Genomic DNA, 9320 nt, shown 5'->3' with positions numbered 1-9320 from the left:
ACTTTCAAGGCTCTTCTAGGCTTTCCTTCATCCTTTTTACCATCACTATCAAGCTGTTGAGTCCTGCCTCTGATTAGCCCATGATGCTGGCCTCCAGAACCTGATTGCTACATTTTCAAAGAAGCAGTAGCATAACTGGAGGGTGGAGAGGGTGATCCGGGCAGCAACTGTTTGTTTGTGGCAGGAGATGAGGGGTACAAAATACCTATTGCAGTGGGGATTGACTGCGCTGCTCCTATTGGCACTGTAGCAGCTGGCCACTTCCCTGTGTGCTCCTGGCATAGAGCTGCTCTGCTACACTTGTGCATAAAGGACTTTTATGCTTTCTCCCTTGTTTCCCCTCAAGCTTGGTGGGAGGACTTCTTTGTAAACTTGAGCAAAACTGTCTCATTATATTCCATTAGATCTGTAGGAAGACTTGTAGGTTGTGATGCCTCCAAAAAACTAGACAATTATTAGGCTGCTGACCAATATTTTTTCATTGTTTCCTAGTATTGCCCCATATGTGTTTATTCAGCTGTTGTTTCTTGTATTATATAGTGTACTACCTCTGTGCTTGTGAGCTTTCTTTTTGGTTTGTCTAGTGCAGCGGTTCTGAACCTTTTTCGATGTACCCATTGGTTTCAGAATGAGACTTCACGTACCCCCTAGGAGTGACGTTTCCAGTGCAAGGTTGAGGCATGGAGCAGGAGTAGGATATCTGGTTTCCATGTACATGTGCGTTTTTATGGCAGTAAAACCCTGGCAATTTCAAATTGTCAAGACTTTTTTTTAGGTCCTTCAACCTGTGTTAGACAATGAATGAAATATATCTCACTTACCCCCAATGAGGTTTCACATATCCCCTGGGGTACATGTACCCCAGTTCAGAACCACTGGTCTAGTGAGAGGCGGGGAAGTCAGTCTCTGTCTAAGGTTCCTACAAATTACATAATAGTAAATAATAAAAACAGAACGCACATTTATATATGTGTTGCATATATATACATACACACACGTATCAGATTAAATACATCAAGATAATAATGAATTGCCAACTGGGCACAATATTACTCAATTAAGAGTGCCCCAGGCGAACAGCAAAATTTCTAGGGCCACACCTACTTGGAAATCTGTTTATCTTTATTGCGGAGGTAGAGATGTAATGGAGTGATATTTCATTCCTTCACACCTGACCTCCTTAAGTCAGTAACACAGCATTACCAAATCTTGCAAACTTTTCAAGGGTCTTGCAACATTTGGGGTTTATTGTAAAACTGTAATGTCTGAACTGAAGAAGGCAACAGGAGAAGGAGTTCATTGTTTAAAGGCAAGTTGCCAGTTGCATTGGTTACAGAACGAAGCTTGAAAATGCGATGGGGGTGCATCCTGAAGACTTGACCTCCCCTCCACCAGAAACTGCAGGAAAAAAAAGAAGAAATTGTTTTAAAATACTAGCTAGACTCTGGGCCCTGCTACAAGTTTAAAATTAAAGTGGGATAGAAACTAACAATGGAGTTTTCTGTTGCACTTTTTTCAAGTGCTAATTTTATATATACTAGGTTGGCTCTTTTTTTATAGCTGGATAGTCATTTTTATCATGTGATGATGTCTTGGCACAGTTCACCAGTGAGCTGCATAACAACGCGCACAGCAGAGCCCTTAGTGTTTTAAGTCCGGCTTCATAGTCAGTGTGCTAGGCTTTCCCAGCTCACAACTTGCCCAACTTGTTTGGCAACCCTCTCCAGGGCATGCATGCCAGGATGCATCAAGCTGCCAGGCCAGCGCCTACTGGCATCCACTTCTGCCGGTGCCCGGGGCTTTTCTTGCCTCCTGGCTGCAAAGGGGAAGCCTCCATTGCCTTTAAAGGCTTTTCCAAACCCATTATCCCTGGGGCGCTTGGGGGCTGGGGGAGGGTTGCACCTTGCAGACCAACCCAGTGACAGCCAAAGACTGTTGCAACTCCCCTCACTCTCGCCGCGGTTGCAACCCAACCCCTCAGGCAGGGGAGCCAAGCCACGTGACCACCCGGCGCGCTCCTACCCCGCCTCTTGCGCTCGGCGCGGTGGCCCCGCCCCCGGCCTCGCCAGCCTCCCTCCTCGCGCGCTGATTGGCTACGGCGGGAAGCGCCCCCGCGTAGTCCCGCCCCAGAGCACTAAGTGAAGCACGCGCCGGCAAGGCCAACCGGAGCCGCGCCCGGAGCTCAGACAGGCCGACTGGCGTTGGGCTGTACTACTGTCGCGGCGCGGGGGGAGCGGGATTAAAACGCGGTGCGCTGGTCTCATGGCCGCGTCGGCGAGCGCGACGCTGGGGCCGTTGGTCGGTGCCATCGACCAGGGCACGAGCTCCACGCGCTTTCTGGTGAGCGGGGCACCGGCCGGCGCGCGGGGGGCGGGGCTGCCGGCGCGCAACTGATTGGGCGGGAGGTGCGTGGAGAGGGGGCGGGGCGACCCGCCCGGATCCGTCCGACCTGGTACGGGGGGTCCCTGCCGCCAGGCGGGCCGGCGTGAGGGCCAAGAGCTGAGGGGGCCTAGGAAGATGAATAATGGATCTGCACGTACATGCATGCGGGCGGAGCAGGTCAATAGATATACACACTACCACGCACACATGCGTATAGAGCAATAGCTATATGCACTACACACCCACATATACATACATACATACATACATACATACATACATACATATAAAATAGATCATAGATATAAAGATACATAATACACACTACACACAAATAGCTTAATAGAAATACATACATATACATATAAAATAGATCAAAAGATGTATACACTGACATGCACACATACATATGTGTATGTGTGCATGTCAGTGTATATATCTGTTGATCTCTATATATATGTACATGTGTATGTGTAGATCAGTAGATAGACACACTTTTTTGCTTAGAAAGCAGCCTGTGACCTCTCTCCATTTGTATCTCTGTCTCCCTCCTTGGAGGTTTTGAAGCCCCAGCTAGACAGAGTGTTGGCTGGGATGACCTAGTTGGGGGTGGTCCTACTTTGAGCAGGGGGTTGGACTGGATGACCTCTTGGGGTCCTTTCCAAGTCTCATTTTCTATGGTTCTTCCCCTCCCTGCCCGAAGGTCACAGCATTGAAGGCAAGAAGGGAACTGAAGTGATTTAATCCAACCCTCAGAAAGACAAAGGAAGAGAAGCAAGACCCAGCACTGCTTCAGGACCCATGGGGTGCCAATATTTATTTAAACCCACAGCATGGTGTTATTTTTAAGCCCACTCCTTCCCCTCCTGAGGAGGTTAGAGTCATGCACTGACCACTCTGACCTAGGCTGGGAGGTGACAAGGTGTTAGTTTGCAGCCCCTCGCTACAGAAAGGATGTGGACAGACTGGGGGGAGTACAGAGGAGAGCAGCAAAAATGGTCAAGGGGGCTGAGGCATATGATTTATGAGGAGAGACTGAGGGAACTGGGATTATTTAGTCTGCAAAAGAGAAGACTGAGGAGGATTTGATAGCATCCTTCAACTGCCTGAAGGAGGGTTACGAAGAGGATGGAGCTAAACTCTTCTTAGCGGTGGCAGATGACAGAACAAGGAGCAACAGTCTCGAGTTTCATCAAGGGAAGTTTAGTTTGGATATTAGCAAGGATGTTCTCACTAGGAGGGTAGTAAAGCACTGGAATAGGCTACCCAGAGAGGTTGTGTAAGCGCCATCCTTGGAAGTTTTTAAAACCTGGCTAGACAGAGCCCTGACTGCAATGATCTAGCTGGGGATGGTCCTGGTTTGAGCAGGGGGTTGCATTAGATGACTTCCTGAGGTCCCTTCCAACCCTAATTGTCTATGATTCTGTGCCATTCAGAGGATTGAAGGCAGACATGGCTCTGAGAGGGATTTCAGAATTGACTGGAGAGTGGAGGTTGCTTAGAGCTGATTGCCACCTGGTTTCTCTCCTGTCTCCAGGCAACGGAAGAGGAGTAAGAGGGTTTATGAAAGTGGCTGCCGAATGACCCCCACTTCACCTGCCACAGGTTAGGGGGTTAGGTGTGTGCTGTGTTAGAGTGGATGGTCATCTTATGTAGAGCTTAGATAGTGGCTTTGTCTGGGATGACCTTGCCTCAGGCAGGAGGTTGGATTAGATGATCTCTGAAGGTCCCTTTCAGCCCGACTCCTCTATGATTCTGTGGATTCTACTGACAGTCAACTTGATTGATCAATTAGCATATTTATAACACTGGCCCTGGAAGTGCTGGATGTCTTGTTTGAACTGTTTTCATATTACAAACACAACTCCCATTGGTGGCCTTATGCAGAAGTTAAGGACTTCACATATTTTGCTGATAGGAGTAAATTCAGAAGAGTTTTGTATTGGAAAGGTGCCAGGCATGGTTTTTACTTTTACTTAGTAGTCTTAACTGGAGTGGGGAGGAACCTCGTTATGCATACAAAGTGCCATTAAGTGTGCATAGTACGCAAACAGGAAAAAAATACGAGCTTTCCTTCTTTTAGCAGGTTGCCAAAGAAACATTCCTGTTGCGGTCTGTTTCATGTTGCTGAGTTGCTGGAGATTTAAGGGACTGGGCTGGTGTTGAGTACTTTCTTGACCTGCATCACAAATATTTCTCTGTGCCCTCTGCTTTATGAAATGTCAAATGGCAAAATACAGATTCAAGGGCAGAGGAATTCCTGACTGAGGAATGACACTAATATTAGCATTACCTTGCATGTCCCATCAAGGACAGCTCTTGAGAAGAAGGGAGGCAAGAACTTTCACTGATAGTTAGGCTTCGTCTGCTTTCTTTGCACCAATAAGGTGACATGGCATGGGTGTCTCTAAGCAGTGTTAATTTAACTTAAGAGAAATTAGATTGCTAGAAGAAATTCCAGGATGGGGGATCAGTACGGCCATTCAGCCGGCAACTGCTCTCTCTTCCCTGCTCCTCTGCTCTTCCAAGACCAGGGTGATCCTAATCTTAGGGAAAATGTGCACTGCTCTAGTCCTCCCACTTTCAGGGACTCCAGTCTTAGAAGCAAGCAGGGGGCTCACAGCACTGCTCCCTTTGCTTGGCTTCCACTGCAGGTCTTGTGTGTTTTCACTGCAGACTCCCAGTGTGTGGAGGATGAGAAGTATGTGAGGATGAGGCAGGCAAGGCTCCTCTCCTGCCCTCCCATCTTCCCTCTTCCCAGTCTTCATGAAGGATGGGAGCAGCTGCCTCCTCCTTGCCTTCCTCAGACTGGGGTGATCCTAGTTTCTGAAAAGAACAGGAGCCTCTCCCCATGGCTTCACTCCTGGCCACCTGGAACAGTTAAACTGCAGGAGAGTATACAGAGCTTCATTTTCCCTGGGAGAAACTCTCCTGGGACTAACTTCTAAGTAGTTGGAGTTGGGTTATTTTTTCCCCGGAGCTGTGGCTTTTGCTTGGGGAGAAAAAGCTGGAGTGGCTGTGCACTTGTCGTCTCTACCAGGGGAGCAGATATTCTCCCAGTAGGAGTGGATCATCTGCATGTGACCTTGGTGATATTTCTTGCTTATGTGAGTTTAGTAAATGTATGAATCATACATTACTTAAAAACCCATGGGTACTAAGTTCTGTTTCAAAGTACAGATGGAAAAGTAGCAAAGATGGGATAGACCAGGGGTTTTCAACCTTTTTCTAACAAGTGTACCCCTTCTGGTGGCTGCCCTTGCACCCCCTCCCCTGCAAGCCCTGGTCCTGGGAGGTAGTAGCATGGAGTGGTGGGTGGCGGTGGCCACCACTTGCGAGCTCCCCCACCCCACGTCCATCTGCAGAGGGGCACCGCTGCCCTCACCCCACCTGCCCTGCCCCATCCCTGCCTGCCCGCACATACTATCACCCTTCCAACTACCTCTGGGGTTAGACTTACCTCTGGTTGAAAACCCCTGGGATAGACAGTTGCTTCTTAATGTCATGCTTTTGGTCACATATATAGTCTGTCATCTGCAGGGATCTGGGTTTTCTGTTTGCTGCAGAAAAACATGGAATTTCTTCTTTAACAGAGAAAAACAAGGATTTTCTCTTTTAAAGGAGAAAATCATGGATTTTCCCCTTTGCAGCTCAGTGCGGGGACCCAGCGCAGGAGGGAGGGAATGCCATGCTGTGATGGCTGCCAAGGTGAGGCATCCCTTATCCCCTTGGCAGCAGTGGGGGGTGCCATTGCCACTGCCATTTCTATCACTGTGTGCCTCACTGTGGCAGCACAGTTGTTCCTCCAGTGCTGGGTCCGGCCTGCTGGGCTGCAGTGGCAGCTCCTGCCTGGAGCTGGTCCAACCCCACTGCAGCCCTGCACCCTCCTGTGGGTGTAGCAATCACGGGGAGTGTGTGACCTGCTACTGTGTGACTTGTGCCCCCTACCCCTTTCCACTGTCACCTGTGACTTTCTCTACACGTCCATTCCCTTCCTCACATACTTTGGGGTGAGGTTCAGTGGGTCCAGAGTGAGGAGCACCAGCAAGGCCCCAGGGGCTGTGGGTTGGGAGTGAGGGCCACTGGCAGGGGCAGGGCACTAGCATACAACAGCTGTTCAGTGCTGCAAAATGGGGATGGGGGAGGGAGAACAGGCACAGCTGGACCTATATTTTGGTGAGTGAAGGGGACAGAGAGAACTTTGATTTTTTCCATGATAAAAAATACAAAATCAAACACCAAAATGTATAGGTATTTAGAAATTATTTTATTATAGTGACTGAGGTACAGGTAGGCTTCCAAATTGCTTTATAACAGTAAATATATCAATAAAACATTGTGTTCAACTGATACATACATACAATTATTGGCATTTCATTTTAATCACGGGGAAAAAAAACAGGTCTTGAGGGTTTGTTTAAATTAGAGAATTTGCAGTTTCTAAACAGAGAAAAACAGGCTCCCTGGTCTTATGACATGGAAGTAATGACCATCAAGGCCTGACTCACCATTTTACTTTGAGGGACCTGAGGTAGTTTGGCTGAGCAGAGCAAAAAATTTAACTGCTGCAGCCCATGCTATAGTTTTTCTAGGTCTATTGGTCTGTCCCTGTAGAAGAATGATTTCTCTAGTGATGCGATTACAGTTGGATCTTTGTATGTTTTAATATTTACATAAAACACTTCCTTCAGATTGTAGACACTCTTCAGTAAGCAAAGACTGCTTTCAATTAATAAAAAAATCTGGTTTTCAGTAGCTGTTCATCAGAGGGGCAGCCCTAGTCTGTTAACAGTTAATAATTAACTGACTGCAGTTAGTGTAGTCACTAATTTCTTCTAAGAAGGCAGAACTTGGTTATCTAGCAAACCAGACAGGACTTAAGACAACATTAGTATTTTAATTCTGTGTTAAGGCTTCGTAACTTGATAAAATGAAAAAGTACTGCACTCCCACATAGCTGTGTTGACATAAGGTAAAAACAGTTTAAGGTCTGTCAATCTGTAGCTCTGGAACCAATATAATTTATGGCAGAGGTCTTTCTAGTCTAGCCTGTGCTCCTTTTGACCAGAAATCCTATGTGAAATATATTCCAGATGTTTGGTGCTTTTTTTTTTTCTTTTGAGAGGTTAAAGGTCGTAGTGAGTAGGTCTCTTTCCCCCCCATCCCCCCTTCTCCTTTGGGATGGCCTTGTTGCAAGCAGGCCTTGTTAGCCAACAAAATTACTCTCATTGAAAATCAAGATTTCTTAAGAATATGAAAAAAATAATCCACATGAAAAACAAAGAATTGGAGATGAGTAACTTAGCACTTTCCAGGGATCATTCCTTCAAATGGAAATGATATTTGTATTCAAGTATAAAGAAGATGGCACTCTGTCCTTTCAACTGCCAAGCTGGGTCTGTAGTTATGTTGAACTGAACGTTATTGCAGCTGCATGGTATGAAGTCTGCTGCCACGTTAAAATACCACCACTGTATTCAGTTTCATCAGGTAGGAGGATGACAGAAATTCGGTAGTCTCTAACTCCCACTCACTGACTACTTTTTCTCTGTACTGTTATCTAACTTTAATCCTTTCAAGGTCTGGGGCTCAACTTTGTCTCAAAATCTGACTTTAAATTTGCCTTTCGACCTCGTGTACACATTAGTTAAGCAAAAGGTTCGGCCTATATTTTGTTTTATATTAGGCTGCTTGCCAGCATTTCTATGTGAAATCTGAATTACTAACAGATTGAAACATTACTGTCATGCTATTACAGTATATCCTGAAGACCTTGGATTATTCTTCACAGTCTGTCATATCAGACATGTGTTAGGCTGCAAGCAGTTGCCCCCTTATGCCATCATAAAGAAATTTGTGGCTCCATGAACCCCAAGCAAATAAATGTCCTTGCCCCATGTCACACTACAGATGCCCAAAATTGCAAGTATGATTCTTAGTAGTAGTTTGCACTGTCTTTTTGTGGTAGGTGTTTTTCCCCTGTGGGACAGTGGCCTTGAATACATTCCTCCAACCCAAGGCACAGAGTGGGGAAGCCCTAAGACCTGCAGAGGTGTGCCCTGGGTTGGGGCCAGGCATCTGAGGCCATTATTCTGCAGGATCAGGTGTCTAAAGTGCCAGGAATGGCAGGGGCCCAATCCTGTGGGACAGTGGCCCAGGCACCATCTGTCTCTGCCTAGTAAGCACAGCTGATCCAGCCACAAAGACCAGGTCTGTTTGTAACTTACTGCACCCTGACGTGATTAGATATATTACAGTGTATCCTTTTCCCTATCTTCATTAATGCTGTGCATTGCATTGAACATAGAGAAACAAACCAAAGAAACAACTGGACATAGATTAAGCGAGTAGTCCCGTTGAATTTCTCTTTTCTTACGACAATAAAGTGCAGATGACCGGCTTCTTTTCTGTTGCACTTGAATGCAAAGATTTTGACTTCTGTTCCTTATGTGTTTAATGTAAGTAGTCTATCCATTCTTCTCTTTCCCTTTGTCCACAGAGGATTGTAGTAGGATTTAGTATGTGCATAATACCATGTGGAAGGCAGCAGCTGAGCAAGTGAAGTGTTATCCCAGATGTCCTCAATCATTTTGTAAGAAGTTTATGTAGTGGCTGACAACATATTGATGCCCAAAATCATTTCAATTGATCTTTTATGTCAGGCAAGTGAGAACATCTGTATGGTGAGCTGGAACCTGCAGAAAAGCAAGGTGGGGGGAGTGAAAATTGGTGTCAGAGGAACCAATCCCTTCACGACTCTGATCCAGTGGGACACCATCTGGCCCCCACACAGCGGAAAGGAGGGAAGCCTGGCCCCAATCCATCCACATTGTGGAAGGGGGCTTGGGCCAGCCCCGACCTGGCTGTGGGAGTGGGGAGGGGAGGGTGGTGTGATCCACCCCTGCATGGGGAGGGGGTGTAGCTCAGCCCCACAGGAG

The 9320-nt window shown here is 46.8% G+C and overlaps 1 protein-coding gene across 5 annotated transcripts in view; it reads left to right on the top strand.

The window, feature by feature from the left end:
* The first annotated feature begins 2113 nt into the window (after nt 1–2113).
* GK (glycerol kinase) overlaps nt 2114–9320 on the top strand; it is a 50804-nt gene continuing 43597 nt past the window's right edge. For all 5 annotated transcript variants that reach the window (XM_090061945.1, XM_090061935.1, XM_090061925.1 and 2 more), the window contains exon 1: nt 2114–2340. In XM_090061945.1, the coding sequence (XP_089918071.1) occupies nt 2263–2340 (78 nt within the window). In that variant the 5' untranslated portion in view covers nt 2114–2262. The remainder of the gene's footprint in view (nt 2341–9320) is intronic.

The sequence above is a fragment of the Crocodylus siamensis genome, chromosome 1 (genome assembly GCF_052110815.1).
Source record: "Crocodylus siamensis isolate JL-2025a chromosome 1, ASM5211081v1, whole genome shotgun sequence".
In the NCBI taxonomy this organism is placed as follows: domain Eukaryota; kingdom Metazoa; phylum Chordata; order Crocodylia; family Crocodylidae; genus Crocodylus; species Crocodylus siamensis.
The sequence above is the reverse complement of the archived record's forward strand: the minus strand, read 5'-3'. Positions and strand labels throughout refer to the sequence as shown.